Source organism: Prosopis cineraria, unplaced genomic scaffold (assembly GCF_029017545.1).
Source record: "Prosopis cineraria cultivar Desert tree isolate PC_DT_omini unplaced genomic scaffold, ASM2901754v1 PC5, whole genome shotgun sequence".
NCBI lineage: Eukaryota > Viridiplantae > Streptophyta > Magnoliopsida > Fabales > Fabaceae > Prosopis > Prosopis cineraria.
In genome coordinates, this window is record NW_026555336.1 from 41,287,330 (window position 1) to 41,314,315 (window position 26,986).

Sequence of the window (26,986 nt, forward strand, 5' to 3'; positions counted from 1 at the left end):
ATTCACCCCTTCCCTGATTTTGAGCCTAACTGAAGTGAATGAACCTTATTTTCTTGCTGTGTTGATCATGTTCCATTATTGATTAGCTGCTAATTAATTTTTAAAACTTTCCTGATCTCGATTCTTATAGAAGAATGGAGTAGGATCAAGTTCTTTTTGTTTCAGCACTATTGAAATATTTCGCAATGGCTCTAAAATATGTCAACTGCTGACTAATTTGGTGTATGTAATATTTCTGGAGAGAACTTCTTCTAGAACTGGGATTTTTCCAAGTTTAGTGTTAGTATGAGTGTGTTTGCACATATACATCTTTGAATAATGACAAAATGCTTTTCACTCCCAGTTTATATAATTGTTGTAGTTTTGTGAGTTGTACAAAAAAGTTAGTAAGTTACCTCATGCAGAAATATAGAGGAAGATGATTCCACAGATGTAGCAGCTTCTGGTGATGATCAGAAGAGTGCTGGTGAAGGCTCATCTGTGGAGAAAGTGGTTAGTGCCTTTACCTCAGTGGTTGAAGCAGCTTGGTTATATTTGCTTATGTTACTGGTTTCAATTTTGTTGTATTAGAACCCATTGAAAGACTTGTCAATTGAGGTTGTTGGTGGCAGCAAACATCACGAGGATGTAGGTTCAGATTCTGATTTTCTGATTGAGAAAACAGAGAAGCAGGATGATGTGTTTTCAGATCAAGTTCTCACTTTAGCTATTCATGAGAAGTTGTCTCTACAAACTGGATCTAGTAAGCCCTGTTCTAATGGCGAAGTTGCTACCACTGAGATGAGTGCAGATCATGTCATTCCCAATACTAAAGACCGTAATGAAGTCATGATGCATGGAGAAGTTGGATCTCCAGAATCAAGAGGGATAAGTAGAAAGCCTGGGGTAAAAGGTAGCTCTGTCACCAGTGGCAGTATGCCATTCTGTTTTGGACCAAGAGGTCAGGACAATGGTTCCCTAAAGGTAAAGTAGGTTAACTTAATCGCCTAGTTGATCTAAAATCTTGCTAGGAGTCAGCTATAAAGCCTAATCATCTCTGGTACTTTAGAATTGAATATCATTTCTAATTCTCTACTATTATATTGCTTTGTGTGCTGCTATTATTTCTTCCTGTTTGCCCCTTTAAAGATGTATATGTTTATATGCTACGTACACATCATGTTAGAGAAGAACTTTGTAATTGTTTTGTATAATAATGTCGCTAATGAGCTTATACCATAGATGGCCGCAGCCTCAGTCTTTCAGATTGAGGTGATGATTTCAACGGTTCAATTCTTACCGTGTCTTTTCCAGCCCCCTATTGTCATTCTGATGCCTCCTTTGCAACAAAAAATGTTGCATTGCCATTTATTTATTTTTCCTTCAAACGATTTTCATTTTGTTTCAATGATGGCGTGCTTTATGAGTTTATGTTTGGCTAGCACTTTTGACATCCCAAAAGGACTTTTCAAAAGCCAACTTTTACTAAATGCCTGTTTGGTTATTTTGTACCCTTCCAAAAGTCCATTCAAAATCTTTCCAAAGGCCCATTTGAAGAAAGCTCTTGAGAGTACCTTTTGGGATTAACTTTTGGCTTTTGAAATTGGTAGTTGCTGACTTGCTGCATATAATGAGGGAGTTAAGTTTTTACCTACCTTCTTCCCATTTCACCCTTAGAAATATTTATATGATTTTTTGTTCAACATATCAAACTTTGCATTATTTATATTTTTTATTTTTATAGTATTTGTAATTTTTTATTATATATATTTTCCAGCATTTCAAATTTTATATTATTTAGACATTTTTTTATTACACATATTATTCAACATATAAAATTTTATATTATTTATGCAATCTTTTAATATATATGTTATTCAGCACATCAAATTTTATATTATTTACCTCTCAAAAACTGCATATCATAAAATCCATGTCCTTCTCAATAAATGTACATTTAATAGTATTTTTCATTATGCATTATCAAAATAACTTTTAGTTGACCAAACTGATATTTGAAAAAATATATTTACAATAAATCTCATTAAAATAACTAACTTTTATCACATTAACTTTGGGCAAATGCATTTTTGATAAATGGAGTTTTGCCAAACTGAAAAGCAAAGGCACATTTGGAAAATCGGTAAGTTCTAATGACACTACTTTTATTTTTCATTCTGAGGTGAAGTTTGCTTTCCTCAGTTTCAGTGTTGTCAGAAGCAGCCGCATTACACAGCCTGATGGGTGGGTTGCGTGAATCATGAAAACCAAGGGGATCAAATTGGATTCTCACTTTCACATTTCTGATTAACTGTTACTTGGATATGTACAAATATCTATTAATAGAAAGGGAGTAGATGCTAGTTCCATGGAGTCGCCTAATACGAGGGATGCAAAAAGAAAGAGAGAAAAAACAGACAAGTCAGAGAATTATCCCATTACTTATGGGATATTACTGGATCAAGAAGCATGTAATGTAGCGAGAACAGAACTTTGGTTATTTCCTGATTGGACTCCTTTGGCTCTCAAATTATCACTTTTTTTATTTCATTTTTTTTAAATCTCCTCTCCCAAACAGTAGCAATTCATCAAGGTCCTTGTTGAGACCAATGAGAAAGTCAAAAGCCCTCCGTTTTTCTATCATTTTTCATACATCAAATCTTCTTCCAGAGCAACCAAATTCATTTCATAGAATTGGTCCATTGCTGAAATTCAGTGAGTCTATTATAATTGTCAGTGACCGATAGTGTCCGTTGCTTTTTGGTGTTCAATTGCCGAACAAATCTCAAAACATTGGCCAGTATTCTCCCATGTTTGAGTGCAGTGTTTTTGCTGCATTTCATATTTCTTTGGCACTTTTGTGGGGTAGATAGATTCATAGTAGTTTTGGCCATTCAAGGAGAGAATCCTGCTTCCATCTCAGCTGGCTTCTCTTTTGCACCAGTGGGATATCCAGTCTTGGCCTTTACTTCAATCACTTGTATGACAGATTGAGAGCATTCCCTAGTGTCGTTGCTGTTGGATTTATGCTGGGTGATTTGAAGGGTATTAGAATCCCCAACTAAATAGCGTAAGAGAAAGGGGAAGGATTATAGAGGATGAAGGATTTCCTGACTTGTCTTTAACCCTGGCAATCTTGTAGGTTCAGAGGAGCCATTGTCACCATGAATGTTGAAGAGATTGAATCTGTTTCTCACTCATTTTTGATTAACTAATACATGGATTTATACAGGTCTCTGGAAATAAAAAGGAAAAGAAACTAGGGAAGTGCAAGAATGACAAATAAGGCATATATTTCAACAGCATATAATTCTCCCATAGCTTGTGGGATATTAGTGCATCTTACTCACTCCCATAAAGCACGTGATATTAAGTATGTTTTTCATAAATCAATACTGGAATGCCAAGTTGTCGAAGTTGTCCATATGTTATTATTAGAGGAGTTGAATAGCTAGCCCTTAAAGAGTTTTACGTAAGTCTTGTCCTTAGCATCTTACTCAAATCCTAGTATTTTTAAAAGCTTTGCATTCAATTAGTTATTTTGAGAGAAGAAACAAAACGGCCATCACTTAATACTCTAAACATCATGCATTATTTTGCAAAACTTGTATTGAATGAAAAATATGTTAAACTACATTATTCAGATTGTTCATGAATGACTAAATAATATAGTAGGATATAAATTCTGTTATCTCAAGATGGGGTTTGATCTCACATATCCTTGTTGATTCTGTTTTGTCTAATCTCAAGATGTTTTTAAAGTTTTTAGTCTAGTTGCTGTAAAAGACATGTTGGTGGGTCTGAAGTATTATAGCTACAACTCTGTAGTTTTATTGTAGTCAATAGATTGGAGCTCTAGTCCACTGAAGAGCTTACAAGCTTCAGTAGGCCTCAATTATTTGCTATAATTCTGCAAGAAAATGTATTTTGCTTTTGTTTTTTCATGAATGATAAAATCTCAGACTTGTATCATTTCTGTTTGAAGACTATGAAGATGCTTCCCTCTTTGGAAGGGAATGAGCTGAGCAGATTTAGCGATCCTCCTGGAGATGCCTCTTTAGATGATTTATTTCATCCATTAGATAAACACCCTAGAGACTCTGCAGCTGAGGCTTCCACATCTGCATCCACATCACACATGGCGAATGATAATGCATCTATGAACAATGGTGGAAAAAGTGACCTGGCTAAAGAGTTGAGGGAAACTATTGCTCGGAAGCAGTGGGAGAAGGAGATTGAAATTGGGAAGGAAAATGGTGGCGGGAATCTTTTACGCTTGATGATGGGAGTCATAAAAGATGATGTAATCGATATAGATGGTCTGGTATGATATTCAAACTAGGGCATCAAGTTCTTTCTTTATAATTCATTTTTTTTTTCCATTCCTTTGACTCTTGCTCTTACTGTATGCTTTCAATCAGGTTTTTGATGAAAAATTGCCTGGGGAAAACCTTTTCCCTTTGCAGGTACTGAGCAAATTTATGTTTTGAGCTATCTTTTTGTGATAATATCACGTTGATATGTCTTCTTACAATGGTATACCTTTTCAGCACGAAATGTTTGTTATGCCTAGTCTGTGGTGTGGCTACCAATGTATTCTCTTTGGTTAAATTTTGATTTAGGATGTTCTTGAATGTTTTGATAAATTGCTTTTTTCCCGCAAGTATTGTTAGAGTTATTAGTAATATTATTTTTGGACCTTCTTTCTCCAAACGGTTTAAGATTTTGGGATGAAATGTTCCTTAACATGATGCTAAATCCTTTATGGTGGACCAAACAGAAGATGCTCCAATTGTCCATAAATTATGTTAAACTTCCACGCAATGTGTGGTGGACTGGTGCTTCATCCATATGTCATGCACATATGGTTTCCACATGAGGAGGTATGCTGGTTGTTGGCAAGCATAAATTGTTAAAATTAGGATATTTAGGAAACATCTTTGCTTCAAAATTGGTGACATGGCAGTTGTTCATGATTGTAGTGGTTGTCTTGTACTCAACCTCCCTGAGAGTTGTTGTTAAAAAGAAAAGAATGTTTATTGATATAATGGCCCTTTTGTTCCGCTAGAGAGAACCTATGATTAGCTTTTCAGGGAATTTCTAAATGAACAATTTAAATGAAATATTTCAATTTCTTCCTAATACATGAGAAAGTAGGAAGAGCACTTACGTCAGGCCTCCTTATTGCTTAGTATTCCCTTTTCTCAACTAACCATCTACTTGTCTCTCAACTCTTTGACTGCTTCTGCTAGAACTACTCGCATGTGTAATTTATAGAGGTCATATTGTTGATTTTCCTTCAAAATAAAATGACTTTATCTTGGACCGGAATCTTAACAAATTTATCCAACTAGTTGTTTTTAAACTTTTTTCTTTTTTCTTTTTTTTTTTTGGCGATAACCTCTGATCACTATCAGCGGTTTTAAACTTAACAATGTTGGATCAGCTGTCATGTTTGGCCACGTTAAGTCTTTCTTCCTTGTCTATCATGCTTTGTGTATGTTTGGTAAATAGATGCAAAGCAGAAGATAATATGCAATATCACAAGGACAATGATTATATGCAAATTTTAAAGGTGGAAGAAATCCCTGAGTTCATCATCTTTAACCTTTGACTGGGAGCATCTTATCCTATAAAATTCTGTAAAAGTTACCTAGAGGATTTCCGTTAGTGTTTAACAAAGTGTCTTTTAGTCTTTAGCATGCAAGTTTTTTTGTTGTTTTTTTTTTAATTCAAGGTAATTATCTATCTATATCTGTTCATTTGAGCCTACAATCTTTAAAAATTGTCCTTTGAAGGTTGCTTCAATATTGGCAAAATTTGAAATGGTTCCCCAGTGCTTCATAATTTTTGACTCAGAATTCGATGTATTTACTGCAATCATTCTTATAGGCTGTTGAGTTCAGCAAATTAGTTGGGTCATTGCGACCAGAGGAATCAGAAGATGTGGTTGTCACTGCATGTCAGAAACTTATCACTATCTTTCACCAACGTCCAGAGCAGAAGATTGTTTTTGTTACCCAGCATGGTTTGCTTCCACTTACAGACTTGCTAGAAGTTCCTAGAACTCGTGTATGTTTCTCATGTTATCTCATTTGACTTTTATTACTGTATGTATGAGACTTGTGTAGTTGATGCTCACTGTGCAGAAATCTTACATGCTACATTATTGCAGGTAATATGTTCTGTACTCCAGCTTGTAAATCAAATTATCAAGGATAATACTGATTTTCAAGAAAATGCTTGTCTTGTTGGATTGGTAAGTGCCACGCATGTTCCTTCATCCCCTCCTTTTGTATGTTTCTGTTTTATACTCTTACTTGTTTGGTCAAACTGTTTCTTAGGGTTTGTTGAATTTGATGCCTTCCCCACCCCGTCAACCAAAAAAAAAAAAAAATTTGGTAATGTGTCAAAATCTTGATGAATCCTATAATTCTTTGTGCTGTAACTCTAGTATGGAAAATTGCCATTGAAGTGCTGCCCAGCAATGTGCCTGTTGGTGACCATTGGATTCAGGGAATAATTTAAACTGAAGCCTTATTTTTGTCACTGACATGCTATCATAACATTCAAAGCCTGAGTGCAAGGAGTGGCACTCCTAAACGTTCAAAACCATCCTATGCCAAAACATGCACCTCTTTACTGTGTTTGAACCCTGAGTTTTGCTGCCATCCTGGGGGGCATTTTGGAAGTCTGAGGCAACATCATTTTTCCTGTTCATCATCACCAGGGCTATTTTCCAAGTCATCTGAGGTAAGGGGGCGTTAGCTTGGCTGAGCAGGGGCATTCTGATTTTTCATCACCATAGGCATAGTTGACATTATATGTTCTCATGGAGTCAGGAGATCATCAGGCCTGTTCGACCCTGATATCATGAGGAAACTCTAAATAGTTGACTTTGTAGCTGTGATTTATTGAAGCTAGCTGCAATACATATAGGGAGGATTAAACAGTCAATTGGTGAGTTTGAACCCTTGAGAAATGAGCAAACAATCTTTTGAACTTGACTAATCTGACTGAAAATTGAAGGCTCAAAATGGATTAGATATTATTCTGTTTTTGTAATGAAACAATCAGCATAAAATGAAGTTGCTCTTCCTTCAATAAGCCTTGCTAAACACTAACAAAAAGGTCTGAAGTACATTTTCCTTTATATCTGGTCTCTCTTGACACTTCTGTATCTTTTATCAGTGCTATCTTCAAATATCTGAATGACATGTCTAAGCTTTATTGCAAAACTCCGTGGTAGATTCCCATGGTGATGAGCTTTGCAGGACCTGATCGTCCACGAGAAATTCGCATGGAAGCAGCTTTTTTTTTGCAGCAGCTTTGTCAGTCAAGGTCTGAATGTATTGCAATGATAATCTTGATTTCATAATATTTTGAAAATGGTGTGCTGTATTGATTCTTGACACTTTGGTGCAGCTCTTTGACTTTGCAAATGTTTATAGCTTGCCGTGGAATCCCAGTTTTAGTAGGATTTCTGGAGGCTGATTATGCCAAGTACAGGTTTGATTTTGTTCTGCTCCCAAGGAAATAATTTTATATAACTTTTTAGCTGTTTGTATTGCAATAATCAAATCTGATACATATTAGGAAGGCATTGCAAATGATTTAGTTGTAGAAAGATTTTATTAGATTTTACTATCATGACATGAAGGTTTTTGTGCTTTATATTTTTTGATATTGGGAAAGTGAAGGTTAGTGTGCTGATCTGTATATTTTAGTTACTGAAATTTGGCAAGAGTGTGTGTTTCCTTTGGAACAGCGTCTTTGGTATTTTTGGTGAGAGTTAGGTATGTCCTGGTACTTTGTAAAAGTTTCTTCACCTACTAACCCAGCGAATCAGATCATTGTCTGATTCAGAGAATCAAACACATCAGACAAGTATTTTGCCCTATTAGATCCCATCTTAGAATTTATTTGAATATGTCCTTGAATTCATTGGAGATGTGAGCAAAACTCAGATTGGAGAAGAATATGGTCCGTGGTTCCCTTTATTGGAATTATATTTATTTATTTTTGTTTCAAATTGGTCAGGGGTTCTTTTACCTTGGAAAATCATACAGTCGGCAAAATGAACAAACCACCTTCAATAAGAAAAGATTTTTTCTTCTTCACCGATTCCCTTTTTTCTTACATATAACACAATAATCAAAATTGGATTGTCGTAGTTTTCGAACAAAACATCAATCCACATTTGATTTGAGTTTTGATTGGAATTTGAATTCAATTGAAGACTAATCTTTTTTTTTTTTTTGTTTCAAGACCTGTAGTTCTAGCCGCTGACTCACTTTTTTCAAATTGTTTTTCATTATTAAGAAAAGGTAACGAAGATAAAATATGAGCTTGTTTTATAGCAATCGTAATTAATCGTTGTTTTAAGGTCAATCTATTCACCCATCAAGATAATATTTTTTCTTGTTCAGAACGTGAGGTATTTTAAACAATTATTTCATCCGTTAATTAAGCCCAAATTATTTGAACTGGTTTCCATATGTGTGCGTGCATGCAGATGCTGTGGTCCATTGATTCAGAGGCTTTGAGATGAATCTCAGCTGGCTTAGTAGTGTGTAGAGGAGAGTTTAATTTTGGGCCTGATCCATGTGACTTTAACAAAATACCAAGAATTCCTATTTCTTCACCCAACACAATTTGTCAATTTGTTCTATGCTGAGTATTTCCCCCTTCAAGTTCTTCACAATATTGTCAACCTTTCCTTTTTAAAAATATATGGTTCTACAATGTAAGTCTTTGTACTATCATTTTTGTAAATATTCTATAATGATTAATTTCAAGTGTATGTGTGAATTAATTTTTTTTATTACAAATAACTGAGTTAATTGGTGAGCAAGTGGCTCAATGATCCAAACCCTTCACCGGTTTAATGTGTGGACAAGTTCCAAAGACCGTGATTGATGATTCCACTAATATAAAATGGGTAGATTTAACAAGTCTTGAAATATGTGATAAAATGTAAAAAATATTGACATAGAAAGTATTTACAAAATACTTATTAGTAAATTTATATAATATTGAATATAACATATTTTTATAATCTTGAACTACACTAGGGAGCCGCTACAATTTTAACAAGAGGCTATTTAGAAATGATTTGGAGGTAAAAATTGAAGATAGACCATAATGTAAGTGGAGTTCATGCATCTAGGATCTATACTATAAAATGATGATGAAATTGGTGGAGGTGTTACTGTTATGTATAGAATACAAGCTAGATGGCTGAAATGGAGACCATTTGAAGTTATTTGTGATCATATAGTACCTACTGGACTTAAAAGGAAGTTTTATTGAACTGTTATAAGACCAATGATATTATATACTAGAGAATATTGGGTGTTGTAGGGACAATAAGAGCAAAAAATTGGGCAGCAGTGATGAAGATGTTGAGATAGATGTGTGGTCATACAAAAATAGATTTGATCTAGAAATGATTATATAAGAAGAAAAGATAGCATGGAATCTGTTGATAAGAAATTGTTTTTTCACCAACAGTTGAAGAGAAAATGGTAGGAAATTGTTTGTGGTGCAAACACTTGCAAAGAAGGCCGATGGAGGTGCAAGTAAGGAGGGTTGAGTAGATGGTTTTTAGCTCTATGAAGAGAAGTATAGGAAGACCAAGAAAGACATTCAAACAAGTCATTGATCAAGATTTATTAGTAAATAATATCTCTGAAGAGTTGGTTATTGATAGAATACAATGGTACCATGTGATCTATGTATTTAATGAGACATACTTGTTACTAAATTTAACATATTAAAGAAGGCAACAAAAAAGACTAACGTGTATGAAATATATATAAATTATTCTAAGTGTTGTCATGTATGGTTTTTAACGCAAAATAGGTAGCATTCAAGTTGATGTTTAATAAATACATATTATATTCTAAGTATAACAAATCAATCTTATCCTTGTGGGTTTTTTGGTCAAATGAATTTACTTGTAATGGACATTTTGGTTACTTGGAAAATTGGTCTATAAGCATATTTTATCTCAATTTATACTGCAATAAGAATTTTTCAAACTCTTATTTTGCAGCATCGCAGTACTTTCTATAGACGGCCATGTCTCATTCTTCAGTGATGTTGTCTGACTGCAAAACCTTTAGCATTATATGATATCTTTTAACTTTTAACTATTCTTTTGGTAACACATGCATCAATGTCAATAAACTTCTTCACCACTATCTTAGGGAAATGGTACATCTGGCTATTGACGGCATGTGGCAAGTCTTTAAGCTTCAGCGATCAACCCCTAGAAATGACTTTTGTCGAATAGCTGCAAAGAATGGAATACTCCTGAGGCTTATAAACACCCTTTATAGCTTAAATGAGGCAACACGACTAGCTTCTATATCTGTTGGGGTTGGATTTCCAGTTGATGGTTTGGCTCAACGTCCACGATCTGGGCCCTTGGATTCGACACATCCTCTTAGCATTCAGAATGATGCACTGCTGTCTTCAGCAGACCAGTTGGATCTCCCTAAACTGAGGCATGGGATACTTGATCATCACTTGGACCCTTCACTTGCCTCAACCTCACAACCTCAAAGATCAGATGGTAATTACTCTGTAGAGGTTGATAGGCTTCAATCTAGCAACGCAGCAGCTGAGTTTACGTCAGAAAAGAGTACAAATGTAGCATCCAAGGAACCTTCAAAGGAGAGGGACAACATGGATCGATGGAAAAATGATTCTTCTCGAGCAGATGTTGAACTTAGACAGCAGCGTATTAGTAATTCTGCTAGCAGGGCATCAACAGATAGGGCTTTGAAATTGACAGATCCTGCATCAAATGGATTATCACTGGCAGGAGCTACACAGCAAGAGCAGGTTAGGCCTCTTCTTAGCTTGTTAGAGAAAGAGCCTCCATCTAGACAAATATCTGGTCAGCTTGAATATGTACGCCAGTTGTCAGGATTAGAAAGGCATGAAAGTGTACTCCCTTTACTACATGCCTCTGAGAAGAAGACAAATGGTGAGCTGGACTATTTGATGGCAGAATTTGCAGGTAATGAGGATCAATTTATGTGCCATATTCTATGCTTCTATTGATAAAATTTGAAAAAAAAAGGAAACTAGCAAAAAAATGGACGAAGAGTTATTAAAAAAATAATTTCTCCAATATTAATAGAATAATCTCAGTTACAAATCTGATTGATTAAGTTCCATTGGATATCTCTGTTGCTAGATGCAAGGACCCAAGTTTCCAACGAAGATTTTTGTATTTTTCTTTTTCAAGCAAAAGGCCCAAATATTGCACCCTGCCAAAAGTTGTTATCCTTCCTTTTCCCCTGAAACAAATTATCGAAATCTTCTTCGATCTTGCTGGAAACACCCATTTGTCATGATGGAATACATTTTGCCTTATAGTCATAATAAAAAATTGCTGAAATCTAAATATCGTGCTAAAATATTGCTTAATCACTTTACTTCTGAATATTATACTTGAATAAAGTAATTATTTATTAGAGCCTGTGCACATTGAATGTTTATCCATAGAAGCAAATTATAATTTTTAACTTCATTAGTATTTAACTTAGCCTAATTATAATTATTCACCTATTAGGCTTCTCACTAACTTGAAACTTAAAAAAAATGTTATCAAATTATCTCATGGTCAGCTAAAACATTTATACTCCATAACATAATTCTTATAAACACATCAAGCCTCCATAGAATATCGGGCAGTTTAGCATATCTATAGGTATGCATCATAAGTTCATGTTTATGCTAACCTAAACCTAGTAGTTAAATCTCAAAATTACACGCACTTGACATGCACACATGTATATATATTATATATTTGTCTGCCCAAAATGTATGCTCCATGCTTGTTAATCTTTACTTGCTTTCTCCTTGAAGCTTCACCTGAACATTTATTAGAAATAGAATGAGATAAAATATTAGTAGCAAGGATCACATTCCATTGTATATGCATACAAATATCCAAATGCATGCAAATTGATAAATCATGCTTTCTGCTTTTTCAACATATTCTTCCTTTGCTGTGATTTGACCGTTAATATATATATATATATAAATGATTGTTGCTTTTATGGTAATGCAGATGTTTCCCAACGTGGTAGAGAAAATGGAAATCTTGACAGTGGTGCTAGAGTGTCTTACAAAGCTGCTTCAAAGAAACCAGGGGCTTTAGGGTCTAATGAAGGGGCTGCATCCACATCTGGGATTGTATCTCAGACAGCTTCAGGTGTGCTGTCTGGTTCAGGCGTCTTAAATGCTAGACCAGGCAGTGCAACTTCATCTGGGCTTCTTTCCCACATGGTTTCATCATTGAATGCTGATGTTGCCAGGGAGTACCTGGAAAAAGTAGCAGATCTTCTGCTTGAGTTTGCTCAAGCTGACACGACAGTGAAGTCTTATATGTGTAGCCAAAGCTTGCTCAGTCGTCTTTTCCAGATGTTTAATAGGGTGGAGCCTCCAATTCTGTTAAAGGTGGGATGGAAAATTTTTCTTTTTATGTTCTCCCTTGTATACTACATTTAAAACTTCTGACAATTTTAGGTCATGTCCATGTTTTTAGATACTGAAGTGTATTAATCATCTGTCAACTGATCCAAACTGCTTAGAGAATCTGCAACGTGCTGAAGCAATAAAATACTTGATACCAAATCTGCAACTCAAAGAAGGGCCACTTATATCACAGATGCATCATGAGGTCAGTCTTGCTGACTAATTTACTATTGTTATTTTCTGTGAATTAGAAGAAAAAGTTAAATATATTTTTCTATTTGATATATGACTTACTGGTCACTAACATATATAATTGACATGTAGCCCGTCATCTGTATTCATGTATGCCATTTCCTCTATTCTTTTAAGTCTGGATAAATAAAAATGAATGAGCTATAGTTGTGTATTGAGGGAAAATGCCCGTGTGCATTTGGAGAGAGAAGTACAAGTCTAACATGCTTGGTTATTTTAGTGTAATATTTGTTCGTTCTTTTCTTTCTTTTCTCTTTTTTTTCCTTTGTTGCCTTCTCTCTTGGGAGGCTTCTAGTTCCCCTTTCATGTAATTCTGATTTTCTCTGATAAAGTCTCTTTTATTTAAAAAGAAAAAAGAAAACTGCGGTCGTGCGCTCCTCTCTGTATCATAAATATCTGGCATACGAGGTACATCACTAATAACTTCACTTTCTTGACAGAGTTGACTATAATTTTGTTTTTGTTTTTCCCCCTGAAGGTCTTGAATGCACTGTTCAATTTATGCAAGATAAACAAGAGGAGACAAGAACAAGCTGCTGAAAATGGGATTATTCCCCATCTGATGCAATTTATAACCTCAAATTCTCCCTTGAAACAATATGCATTGCCTCTACTGTGTGACATGGCCCATGCATCTCGAAATTCAAGGGAGCAGTTAAGGGCCCATGGGGGTTTGGACGTCTATTTGAACCTTCTTGAGGATGAGATTTGGTCAGTGACGGCATTAGATTCTATTGCTGTTTGCTTGGCTCATGATAATGACAATAGGAAGGTTGAACAAGCATTACTGAAAAAGGATGCAGTGCAGAGGCTGGTCAAGTTCTTCCAGACCTGTCCAGAGCAGTATTTTGTGCACATATTGGAGCCATTCTTGAAAATCATCACGTATGTACAGGATTTTAGATCCTTTCTGTTTAATCTTCCCATAAATTATGGACCTGATTTAGTTTTCCTTATAACTTCCGCCTTGTGAGACGTTAATCATGAATGGATAGTTTCTTTTCAGTAACCCAAAAATGAAAGAAGGAAGTAAGGAATTGCTGCATAAAGGTCCTTGCCTCTATTGAAGTTGGATGAGTGCAGGGAAGATAAACTAATATTAGTTATTTAATAGACAACAGCCTTAAAAAAAAAAAAAGACAAGAAGAATGAAGAAGCTAAGGTTTTGTGAAGTTGGGGTTTTGGATTATACCAGTTATCTGATTCTGGGTATTAGAAAACAACAACAATCTCACTTGAGCTTTTAATTCAGGGTCTCTTACTAAGACATCAATCTCTGGAACTTCATGTTGAAAATGCATTTACATAGGCCAATAGAACAAAGCTTCACAGCTTAACGAATTTTGCACATTTCTTGTGTTTATTTCATGTAATGAATGAAATATTTGGTTCTTGCTGACTTTAAATCAACTATAGTTTCATTCTATACAATTTTTATTCTTCTTCAATTTTCATTCTGTACATGCCATCAATTATTGCAGAAAATCTGTGCGGATTAATACCACATTAGCTGTTAATGGATTAACTCCCTTACTGATTGCAAGGCTTGATCATCGAGATGCTATAGCTCGTCTTAATTTACTCAAACTTATAAAGGTACAAATTATCCTATTGTTTTACCTAGAATGGATGCACATGATTCTTGTCATACATGCTAAAATTTGTAGTAGATGCAGTCCTACTAATCGATAATGGAACAGAATCTTACGTTTAAAATTATAAAAGTCCACATAGATGTAGCTTCACAATCACATGATTCAGTTTTTATATAGCATTTTCTTGCTGGCAACCAAACTTGATGTTTCTGTCAAGTCCCAATTTAGTTGACAAACTTTTGCTGGACAGTTACTCACCCATCAGCTATATATCTGATAAACTTCGCTGCGCTGTTTACAAGTCGTGAACATTGCAGCTTGACATGCGAGACTCCGTGGACAGTTAACAGCAGTCTCTATTCTTGAAAGAAATGTCTCAATGTTTTAACATGAGCAAAGTTACAATTATACATGTTTTCATAAATACATTATTTTATCAAATAATATTCAAATACATCTGTTTCATTAGTTATGCTTTCTATAGAAATGATTTTGTGGAAAATTTTGTCTGGATGTCTTGATTCTGGTGAATGGTGTATAGGAACAATAAATTATTGTTCTCCAACATGTCGAATATATTACAGGCCTTTGTAATTTCATTGTCAATGTTTTCAAACTTCAGAGTTTTAATTATATGAAGCTTTGCAGGTACTTTTTTATCATGTTGTCAAATGGATACTATTTATCTTTTTATACAATATCCGTTAAACAGTACCATTACGATACCTAGTTTTAGCTCTCTGCTCCACGATTACATTAGGCAACTTTCTTAATAGCTGAGAGCCAAATTAGTGTTACTATGCAATTCAGAGTGTACAAGGCTTTGGAAACAAATTTAGTCCATCAAAACCCATTTGACTAGATGTTTTGGCATTTGTCAAACCAAGCTTCAAATTGACTCATAAAATGGTGCGGTAAATTTGAGAATTAAATAATTAGATGTTACATTTGCTAGTTCTTTGTTCCCTTGGGTGCTAAAACATGGTATCCGGTTCTCTCTGTTCAGATTCAAGTATTGTTGAATCTGGATATTTAGTGCCAGAGTTGAATCTGGATTGATAACCAGATATTAGGTTTTTGCATGAGTCAACTCAATTTTAAGTCAATGAGTCTGATCTTTATTTTATCATTTATCTTTCCAACGTGCTATTTTCAAATGTGCATTTCCTATGATCTTTTACTGGGGCTTCAAATTTGAATGTTTTATCTGGAATCAACACACTTGGATAGTTGGATTGATAATGCAGATAATTGCATGCTTACATGGTACGAAAAAGGTGGTTTTAAAAAAGTGATTTATTGTGTCGATGCGAAGTCTCTGGAATATTTTACCCAGCAGGGTCTCTGATTAAATTGCTGTGGCAGGCTGTTTATGAGCACCACCCTCAGCCCAAGAAGTTGATTGTGGAGAATGATTTGCCTCAGAAGCTACAGAGCTTGATAGAGGAGAGAAGAGATGGGCAAAGCTCGGGAGGCCAAGTGTTGGTCAAACAGATGGCTACTTCTTTACTTAAAGCTCTACACATAAACACCGTTTTGTAAATTTGTGTTGTTGGTATGTTCTCCCGTTTATGTATATTTTTTGTTGGATTCTCTCCCTGCCTTTTCCTCTCCACTTCTCATCTAACCATTTGGTTAAATTTGGATGATTCGGTTTAGTATTTTATAAAATTATTTTTAAAATGTTAAAATGATAAAAAAACAAAGTTCTCAAATGAGTACATTCATATATTTATCTTTTATCATTTGATATTGTAATAATAATTTTATAATATATTAAAACTCAGCCATTTAAATTTAGTCAAATGGTTGAGAAAAAAAGGGAAGGAGTATGGAAGTGGAGAGGATGTTTTCAGGTTAGTTGTATATAAAGTTTCCCCTGGCCCCCTCCACCTTCCAAAGTGCCCTTTGTGGTTCGAGTGATGGGAGGGACAGGCTCATTTTTGTTGTTTTCGATCAAAAATTAAACCGTCGTCTGATTTCCTGGCTTCAGTGACGTTTTGGCATCGAATTATAGTATCCATTTGTCGTATCCGATGGGGGAAAATTTTTGCCAAAATGGTTCTGGTTTCCCATTTATTTTGGGTTGCAAAATAACGAATGGAAGAATTAAACATCGTATATTGAATTATAAAACTAAAGATCCCGTAACATTACCATGTGTAGGACATTTTAAATAAATATCACTTAAAATTCATAATGTATTTTTATGTAAAAATTAATAATGTGAAAATTTTAGATAATAATACTATATGATATTTTCAAGTTTTAAAATTTCATATAATGCATAGAAGTTTATCCATTTATATCTAATCGCGAGGCGTGAAATGAAAACATCAATGCGATGTTTATGCTTTCTTCCGGTGAACGCCGCATCAATGCAAATAGTATTATTTTCCTTCGGTTCGGTTTGGGCGTAGAGAATGAATTCTATTGGCCTAGGCTTAACATTATTTTTATTTTTATATAGTTTAATTTTATTTTAATAAATATAGAATATAAAGTAAAGATAATCTTTTTAACAGGCAACTGCATCATATATAGACAATTAATTTCACTCATTAATTTAATTACTCGCAACATCCCAATGTCTCAATTCTATGAAAGAAAAAGAACAAACAAGAAGGGTATTGGGATCGGATTGAAGAAAAAGAACAAATATCTAAAATAAAGTAAAATTAGCCTGTTTGTTTTCTATTCTTAAAAACAGGTTTTTTATTTTTAAAATAAAAAAATTGTTTGGCTAATGATTTTTTAATTTTTGTTTTGAAAACAGTTTTTAATTTTTTTAAATACAAGAAAATTAAAACAACTTTTAGCTGTTTCTATTCCTATTTTTTTATTTTTACTAAGTAAAAGCGGGAAAAAAATTGTTGTTTTTGTTCCCATACTGTTAGGAAGACGGTTTTAGTGATCACTAATTCAAACTTTTTTGTTTCCTCAACCTCATGCTTTTGATTCAATCTCCCTATGTTTAGGCTTATGTCAAGACTTTTTTTTATTTATACAAAATGATTGGTTTATGATTTTCATTTAATTCTATCCTATTTCGCTTAACTATATCTCTATATCATTTATTGTAATAATTATAGATTCTTTTAGTATTTATTAAAATATCTCCTTTTATTATAATATAAATTTTTCATTTCTCATTTTTTAAAAGATGTTTCTTCCTTTGTTAATGTTTTATTACATACGTGCACGCGCACATATATATATAAGCAAACTTGTGTAAATAATTTTATATACTTAACATATTTTTGTCTAAATAAATTAAAATAAATAAATTTTCATGTGCTAATAATATTAAATAATTACATGTCTGTCTTGGTTTAATTAGAAAATTAAACAAATAATTTTAGTAATATAAATTTTTATATTCTTATAAATATTACTCATTTATAAATTGTAAGGAAATTCCAAAAAATAAAATTTATATTTTATTGGCAGCAACATATAGACTAATTCTGCCAAGCAAAATAACAGCCAAAACAATTTTTATCAAACGAGTTTTATTTATTTTAGTTTTTAGAACTTATTTTTAATATTAATTTTTCCAAGCAAGTTTTTTTGTTTTTTTAATTCTAAAACTGTTTTTGAATTACTATTACCAAACAAGTTTTTTTTATTTGTTCTCAAAAACATTTTTTAAAATTGTTTTATAAAAAAACTTTTGAAAACAAAAACATGAAGGCAATAACCAAACAAGCCATAGTCTCCATGAGGTGAAAGTAAAGGTTTTTTTTTTTGGGGGCGGGGGGGAGACGGGCAATTTGCAGTGCAAAACTTAAAGAGAGATAATTCCCTCAATCCGAGTATGACAAACATTAAACAGCCAGATGACATACTTTTGTGGTAAGAATTTTTGTAGGCATTTGATCCATGCCTCAACAAACCATCTTCCCTGCATGCACTCGGAAATTGATTGCCGATCTACCATTTCCTATATTGAAAACGTGATGATAACTCAACTTTCCCCCAAACAGACGCCTCTGTTACTTGGTTGGTGCCACTTTTATTTAAAGCTCGGTCAGACTGGGAGACAATTTTGGAGATTGTGAACCCAGCATCTTCAAAATTATGAGATTTATGAGGAATCAAAGAATTTCGAAGGACAACACCAACTCCTTCATATGTCCAAACGCCTACCACTGCATCCCCTTTCAGTCCAACGGCAAACCAGCCAAGGCCAGCAACCGCAATGTCTACAGAACTTGAGTCCCAACTGTTCCCACTGATATGGAATTCTCTTCTCACCCAACTCCCCAGCTCTTGAACTCGTTTCTCACCTATTGGTGGCTAGACAGAAAAATTTTAAATGGTGTTATACAAAGAGAAAACCATAACACATCATATATCATCCTTATCGATCATTGTCTTTTACAGTTCTACATGCATCATTCCCATGTGGTCAAATGAAGAGCCCAGCACCTTGAGGATATTTTGGCGGTTGCTCATTATAGTTCTAAAATTTGTGTTCAGTAAGTATTTCTTCTTCTACGAAAGCAGTAAACTTAATGATTTTGAAAAATTAGGGCACAATTTTGCAATGATAGGTCAAAAATTCGCCCGGACATAGTACAGAAGAAGGCAGCTATTTAAGATGCCACCAACAAAAAATCTTGAGGATGCATGAGCATTATAAGTCAGCTTATAAGATCTATGGGCAAAGAACTGCTCTGTATGTAGTAAACTGAGCAAGGAAAGTACCTGTAGCTGGCGCCCAAAATGATCCTGCAATATTTTACATGCATTTTCTACTTTACCCATGTGCAATGGAAGTAAAGAAGATGCCCAGACCGTGACATAAACAGAATCGAGGGATGTTTCTTCCACATCCAATCTCATTAAACCAGCCACGTGAACCGTTTGACTAGCCTGCCACAATAAATTAACAAAAATATGAACCATGATAGGTTCTAAAAAGAGGCTCTTGATGAACCTTGTGTGAACCAATGAGATTGCAGTGTAACCCAGAATAACCAGATGTAAACATGCTTCTCTGGACTCTGATAACTAATATCCACAAGAAACAGTGAAGCAGCACAGCAGAACAACCATAGTACCAGCATTCGCTGTATGAAAATGCCACCAAAACTTGTAAAAAGGTATTGATTGATAAGAGACTATGCCGCAATGTGCAATCCCAGAAAACACAATTATTTCCCTAGATTTTCAGATTTAAAAATGCAAGCCATGCCACTATTTATTAAGCCCCTGTCAAGGACATATCTTCCTCCACAAACAATGCCAAGCATGGTAATGTAAAACCAGCTCCCAGAGCAACAAAGCATATATCCAAATATGAACAGCTATCCTCTTATCTTTATGCTAACGGAACTGCCAACTAATAATGCTTCTATTACATTTTTCTTAAATATCAATCATGAGGAACCCTCATGATTATGCCAAGGACATCACAATTAAAGAATATTATGATACTTTATATATATTCTCTCAAAAAAAATAACCAAAATCTCTAGTAATCTTGGTGATAGTTACTACCAGTCTAATCACATATAAAATATACAATATAAAGAACTCTCCAGAAAGAGGGGAATATCGTGTTAGAAGAAGAAATTGGAAGAACATTCCATATTCTAATCTAGAAGTGATTTAACCAAGGTACTAAAAACCAAACCAGTCATTAAACCAATTGAAACACTAGTTTTAAGTATAAATGAATCATGATCAAATTAGTAGTAATTAAATTGCTGTTTTTTTAATTATATATTAATTATTTTAGATAAAAATAAGAATACAAACTATAATATAAAACTAATTTTCAAGAAGTATCAAACAAGATTAAGACAGAAAAATAATAACAAAGCCAAAATAAAGTGTAAAGCACCAAAACATAAAAATATATATATATATATATTAATAGTTCACGAATAAACATATATGTAAACAACACGAGACTATATATTATCTCCGTTATTAACTACCTATATATATATATATAAATAAATAATATACATATATATGTGCAAAAATTAACTTTGCATAAAATATTTATTAAAAAGTAATATACATATATATATATATATATATCAAATGGTAGCTTGAACGCTACCTACCTACTAATAGAGTGACTGCTTCTTCTACCTATGGCTATGCTCATCGTGTGTAGTGACTATCATATGTATCAATGTGTTACCGAGAGGCACATAAATATATCAAACGGATTTTGCAATTAATCTATCTAGTTCCCTGTTTTTTCTACCAAGCTTTTTATCTTTTTTACCCCTCTAAACCTCAGACCCTCTTACGTCTCCACTCTCTTTTTCATATACCTCTCTTCCAGCAACTCCTTTTCCAATTTTTTCTGTGCATTTACATCGTCAAACCTCAGAGGCATTCTACAGAGATATGAAGGACAACGTCGCAGTTCTCCTCTTCCTCTTTGGGTGTGTTAACCTCAGACCCTCTCATGTCACTCTTTTTTGTCTTTTTTGTCTTATTTTTTCTTTGATTGCCTCGATCTTCTTCTTCTTCACTCTTCTTTTCCAGTTCTTTTTCTTCTCCCTTTTCAGGGTTATTCGCATTTTTTCAGCTTGGATATGCAACTTTCACCCCTTCTTCCTCGACCCGCTTGAAACAGCCAACTTGTAGGGTCGACCAGTTTGCATTGCGTCAATCCTAGGCTGAAATGGGTCAGCAAATGTCCAGTCTAGACACTTGACCAGACCAGTTTGCCAGTCCATCCAGCCCGGTTTTAAATACAATGGATTTAATAGAATGAAAATTCAAACATAGTTTCTCCCCCAATGCATCCAAGCTAGAAAACAATAACTTGTATTTTAGTGAATATAACAGAGCAACTATTAATTATTAAAACTTCTTGCAGTTATCCTTTCAACGAGTTAAGCTGGGCAATGCATTTTATCAAATAAGTTTCTATTTAAATATGTAAGCATGCAAAGGCCGGATGTGGAAATTTAGCTTTAAAGTAAAATATATGCAGAATTTAGAGGATGAAGGGAAACTGTCCATCTAACGGACCTGCATTCTATGTTTTCTTTTGTTTAAAATAATATGAGAAATAGAGTTTAACTACAATAGAAACTCCTCAAGATAAAGATGGATAACAAAGCAATGTAAAGATAACTTTCCTATCTTAATATCAAACCTAGAGAATAATTCTAAGAGTTAACTATGAGATTCCAAAACAATAATAAATGCAAGCCCAAAAAATATTAAAAAAATAACTTTGGGAGAAATTAATCATTTGACCCATATAGTAGGTTTTAATTGTGAATCTGATCCTGTAATTTAATTTCTTTTTCAAAATAGTTTCAATTCCAATCACTTTAGTGTTACTCCCTACACTTGACAGAAGTTAAAATTTTACTCTCCACCATGCCCACATGGCATAACAAAGCTAATTTTTAGGTAAGATGGCAAGCAGCTGGAAAATGCTGCTGCCACCTATGAGTAAGCAAACCCACCAGCTCTAGAAAAGGAAGATATGAAGTCCTCCCAAAAAAAGGAAAGAAAAAAACTTGCAGATTTATAAGCTCAAAAGAGCTTTCCAATCCTTTTTATTAAATTCACATGGGAGACCCCTTGGAAAACAATTAGCAGAAACCCCCCATAGAGGCCAAGAAATTAATTCTCTCCCAAATCATATAGCAAGAAACCTCAGGCCAAACACTCACATTCTGTTACAACCAAAGACACCATAAACAAGCAGGGACAGCAAACTGCCAAAGAGCTTCAAAAAAAAAAAAGGTTGATAATAACAAACTCTTGTTCCATTAATACTTCAACTTCATTCATAATGTTATCTTAAACTAATTGAATAGACTATAAAAACAAGATAAGCTAACTTAAAAACAAATGCTCAGTGTTACTACGAATCAAGGAGCTATATCTCAATATTTCAATACTAAAAGAGGTGCCAATTGATAGATAGCCTCAGGTAATAAGACTTGTGCAAGGAAAAAGTATGGGGTCGCTAAAAGAATAAAACTTCTTAAGGATTGTCTAGGAACGAATAAAAAGTGGAGATTGTTCAGGGAAGATCTTGAAGAAGTTTGTTAACAAAAAGTAGGTGAAGGCACACCATGCACTCTTTTCAGAGCAACAACAAAGTGTTATTATGGATCCACCTGCGGAGTGTTTAGCCATCATGGGCTATGATATTAGATATAAACCTACGGATGTAGGTTAATTATCTTCTACTCCTTTCCAATTTGTAGGCTATTGCCTCCATTTGTCATTCAAAAGAAAAAAAGTAGGTGAAGGAAAAGAGAGGGGCGGGCAGAAAATTGGGGAGTCTCTATTCTGTTGAGTTATCAAGGTGAACCAACCAAGCACAAATATAATGTTTCTTCTGAAAGGGAAAATGACCATGAAATTTTTATTCTAGTTATGTAGTAATCCTCTATGACTGAGTAAAAGAAACACGGATTTATCAATAATGGACAGTACCAAAAATCAAATTTACAGCGTTCTAACCTTGATTCTATATGTCCTAGGTTTCAACTCCTTGCCAATGTGCACAAGCTTCTGTTCTTCCCTTGTCAACCTCGGTGTGATCTGAAAAGGGTGCAACAGGCCAGGTGTGTCAAACAGTTTTGCCTGACCTGTTAAAATACCTTCCACTCTAATAATTCCCAACGTAGTTCCTGGTACAGGTGCTTCAGTCAGATGTGTTATCCTCCTTCCAACATGCTTTCCGATGGAATTTATTAATGTACTCTTTCCCGCGTTCTGTGCCCCAACAACCCACACATTCCCTCTAGGTCCAGCCAAATCAATAATATCATCCACAAAATTCTTCAGACCCCAATCTTTCAGTGCACTCACCATGTGCATGCTAGTAATCTTATTCACTCCACCCACTCTTGCTCTTTGCCTAATCCAATGCTCCAATCTTGTAGGTGACAAAGGACTAGGCAGCAAGTCAATTTTCGTTACCACAAGCACCACTCTAGGCACATTTCCTGACTTGCCTTGCTTCCACGCAGAAGAGTTGTCATCAATTGTCTTAGACACTAAATTTGCAATCTTCCTAGGAAATGACCCATCGAAATCCGCTGCATCAACGACTATCACAACCACGGACCGAGATCCAGTTGTCAAAGCCAACTTCCTTCCCACCGTATGATAAAAGTCAAAATCTGGCAGCAAATTTTCCACTGTCGGATCCTTTACCTTTCCATAGTGCCTCAATGAGTGGCAGCGTGCACAGACCAACGGCTCGTCCGCTTTCGCGTGCAAGCGGACACCACCGTCAAGCTTTTCAGGCTCAATAACGAGTCCCATTTTGATAGAGTTGGAAAATTCAGGCACTTGGGCAACGGGTTCAAGATGAGTATACAATCTATATGCCAAATCCTTCTGAGAGGGTTTAATAAAAAAACCAGGGTGTTTTGGGTTGGAGTCCTGCATAGAAACCCCACAACCGGGGCAGATAAGAAGAGATTGTGACGTGCCTTCATCATAATTACCATCACGAGAGAGGGGCAAATTTTGTTCAGTTGCTGAAGAGAAATGCCTAAACAATTTCGTCGAAGGATGCAAGAATTTTCTAAAGTTTTGGCCATAGGGTTTTGAATAAGGAACTAGAAGTGAGAAGAGCAACGACGTAGCATACTGCTCAAATCTAGAACGTGAGAGTTTACGGACCACCAGCATTGTGATTCGACACGGGAAGGAAAAACATGGAACAAGGGAGGGATGTAATTAGGTATATTTTATATATTCAAAATTATTTAATTATGAATGTTTGCAAAAATAGGAAAAATTTCAAATTAGACCCCTTAATCACATTTAATTAAAAAGATAGCTTCTTAAGCTCTCAAACTTCACTTTAGACCAAAGGTAGTAAAGTGAAATTAAAATGTTAAGAAAAATGACAAAATTAACCCTCTTTTAATTTTTTTTAAATTCTTTAGTTAATCACAAAACACATGCCAAACGACACAAACAGACTTAGAGTTGCTTCCTTTGCTTCTCTTGTTACTCCGGCACCCCCTCCAATGGAAACATCCCTCAATGCATCGCTACAAGTCTAGTACCTCCAATAAGTCTTACAGAAATGGTGAGGCTAAGAAAGGATGTAGTTGTTGAAGTAACAAAACTTGGTGTTGGTAGATTCACATCTCAGACATTTCAAAATAGCCTCTTATAACATCCTCAAATTTTAAATTTAAATTTCAAGCTTTAACAAGGGTAAAAGAGTAAATTTGAGCATTTATTAGACTAACGGTATTTATGGACTACTAATGGGTTTGTTGCACCTTTAGACAGCCTTAAAAGTGGACTACAATGATATTTAGGCAAACTGGATAGCAAGTATAACATCTTAAATTTTAATCATTAGATTACTAAAGAATTAATCAAGTTTTAATTATGATAATTGAGTGATTTCATGTAGTATGTGGCTAGAAAAGTCTAATAAGTGTATTCAGTTATGGTTTTAGCCCTAATTATAGGTCCAAAGTGAAGTCAAACCACCCGGACATTGAAAGAAGGAGAAAAACGTGAAGGATTATCTCTGTGCCATATGTCGCAGCATATAACACGTCCATCGCAGAGCACAAATGACAATTGGAGAGAGAGGGCCTCTCTATGGCATGCACACTACTCTTTTTTTGCAAAATTTAGTCTTGAACTAATATAGAAAACATAGAGAAGAAAAAGAGGAAATGAAGAGGATGCCTTTTGCTCCGCTAGGATTTGCCATATTGGTAGTGTGGGAGTATTTTGGTGTTAAAAAAAACTTAAGGTAAGTGTCATGCACTCTAATCTTCCATTCTCTTCTACTTTCTTAAAGTTTTTGGTTAGGGTTTAATAATGGGAGATGGTTTCCATTCCATATAGATTATGAGTCCAAACCCATTGACTCAAATGAAGTTAATGAGAGTTGTTTGAAATATTTAAACCTAGAAATGATGCATTGTGACATCTTTAATTGGTAAACCTCATTAATACCCAAAAATGAGCATTTAATGGGGGTTGTTGAGACATTAATGACATTAGAAATGATTAATGATGCTAATGTGAATTAAAAAGAGTTATTAAATCCAATGAGTAAGCCCAAGGGTGAGAAGTAAGAAGGTTAGCTATCGAAGAAGTGAAAGTGTGAGGGTTTAAATTGTGTTCTTGACATTGTTGATGAGTTTATAATTGATTAATTATAAATTGAGCATTTGGGCACCATTTTGGCTTGGGAATCAAGTTTGGAAGCTAATTATTGAAGGGTAAACCTTTGATCTCTCAAATGTTTTAGATAATCAAAAAATTCTATCATTGATAGTTGTTTATTAATTGCATTGTAATATGAAATGTGTGTTTTAGCTTATATAATTGTAATTTGTGAATGGGTACACATGTTATGAAACTTGTGATAGTATATTTGCTTGATTTGGACTAAAGATGTGAAAGTGATTTTGAAATGAATTTCAAGTTTGTAATGTGATATTGAAATGAGTAGTTGATGATGGGTATGATAAAGATAATCGTGTTGAGATTGAAAATGATAGATATATGTGATAAATGAGAAAATAAGATTTGATGCTCACTTGGGTAGCACATGGGCATGAGTCTAATGTATTGATTTTGAAAATGAAATTGTGAAAAATGAGTGGGCATTGTTCATTACATAATCAGTTGATGGGAGTTTACCTAGGAAGAGGAGTAGTTAAAATCCATGTAGTGTTTTTGGCTGCCTTCTGATGCACGAGGATATAATCTTATCTCATAGTTTGTTGAGAGACTAGAACCTAGCTATCTTCAATTTATCAAGGAGATTAGCTTAAGGTACATAACACTTTAAAGATCCAAGAGAGTGGGGGAAACTATGGTTCAAGAGTGAGTCCTATGATCTGTGGCCAAGTCATACCTCACAATTAATGAGCTTGGGTAGTCCAGTCATACGGACGGAACCCTATTTGATGTTATAGCCTAATATTTCAATCAAAGAAAATAAGAAAGGTATAAGGATGGCTTGATCATGCATACGTGATTATGTGATGTGTCACATAATTATTTAAGTTTGTGGCAAGTCGTATTAATAAAGTGGGCCATTGTCACATGTCTGTGTGTTTGTGTAGCAATGTACCTTGATTGAGATGGAAATGAGTTAATTGAGAAATAGTAATTTGTTACACGTGTTTATGTGTATTTTGAGAAAATCAACTTTGATCTCATGTGTTTATTCAATTGATATACAACAGCATAAGACAAGCTAACCTTGGTTACTAAGTGGTTAAACTCACCTTTTTTTTAATATTTTATAGGCTATAGTTCTAATATAGAAAGGGAAAAAGCTCTGAACGCTTAGGAATCTAAGTATTCCTATTGTATGCCTCTTTGAATTATTTTATTTTGCATAATAGATTGAATATTGTCAATTAAAATGCATTTTGTTTACACTTACATTATATAGTTGTTCGTGATGTCTGAATGTATTTGAGGCCCTAAGATATTGCTTAGGTTAAATTGTAAAGTTGATAGGATCAAAATACTAGTATAAGTATATGAATGTTCATTTAATTACAACAATGAATATTTTACTGAAATGCAATGTTAAAACCCCCATTCTGGACACTCTTTTGTTGTGAAAGTTGAGAAAAGTTATAAAAATACGTTTAGATATCTAACTTCTTAGTGTGACTTGTTTTGAAAGTAAAACCCATGCCAATAGCTAGATT

The 26,986-nt window shown here is 34.4% G+C and overlaps 2 protein-coding genes across 2 annotated transcripts in view; one reads left to right on the forward strand and one right to left on the reverse strand.

The window, feature by feature from the left end:
* The window catches only part of LOC129311394 (MAP3K epsilon protein kinase 1-like), a 29,334-nt gene extending 12,981 nt beyond the window's left edge, over positions 1–16,353 (forward strand). The window contains exons 12-25 of the mRNA XM_054953688.1: positions 405–492; positions 571–963; positions 3,965–4,303; positions 4,401–4,445; positions 5,872–6,051; positions 6,155–6,238; positions 7,229–7,320; positions 7,405–7,488; positions 10,191–11,008; positions 12,068–12,456; positions 12,545–12,679; positions 13,205–13,611; positions 14,208–14,322; positions 15,687–16,353. Coding sequence (XP_054809663.1) covers positions 405–492; positions 571–963; positions 3,965–4,303; positions 4,401–4,445; positions 5,872–6,051; positions 6,155–6,238; positions 7,229–7,320; positions 7,405–7,488; positions 10,191–11,008; positions 12,068–12,456; positions 12,545–12,679; positions 13,205–13,611; positions 14,208–14,322; positions 15,687–15,863 — 3,346 coding nt within the window. The 3' untranslated portion in view covers positions 15,864–16,353. The remainder of the gene's footprint in view (positions 1–404; positions 493–570; positions 964–3,964; positions 4,304–4,400; positions 4,446–5,871; positions 6,052–6,154; positions 6,239–7,228; positions 7,321–7,404; positions 7,489–10,190; positions 11,009–12,067; positions 12,457–12,544; positions 12,680–13,204; positions 13,612–14,207; positions 14,323–15,686) is intronic.
* Positions 16,354–18,093: 1,740 nt separating this feature from the next.
* On the reverse strand, positions 18,094–23,986 carry LOC129311415 (GTP-binding protein BRASSINAZOLE INSENSITIVE PALE GREEN 2, chloroplastic). Its single transcript, XM_054953722.1, has 3 exons — positions 22,785–23,986; positions 19,032–19,199; positions 18,094–18,620 (listed from the first exon to the last, which is right to left on the reverse strand). Exons 1-3 carry the CDS (start codon positions 23,964–23,966, stop codon positions 18,255–18,257), a joined length of 1,716 nt encoding a protein of 571 aa, XP_054809697.1. The 5' UTR covers positions 23,967–23,986; the 3' UTR covers positions 18,094–18,254.
* Positions 23,987–26,986: the final 3,000 nt, after the last annotated feature.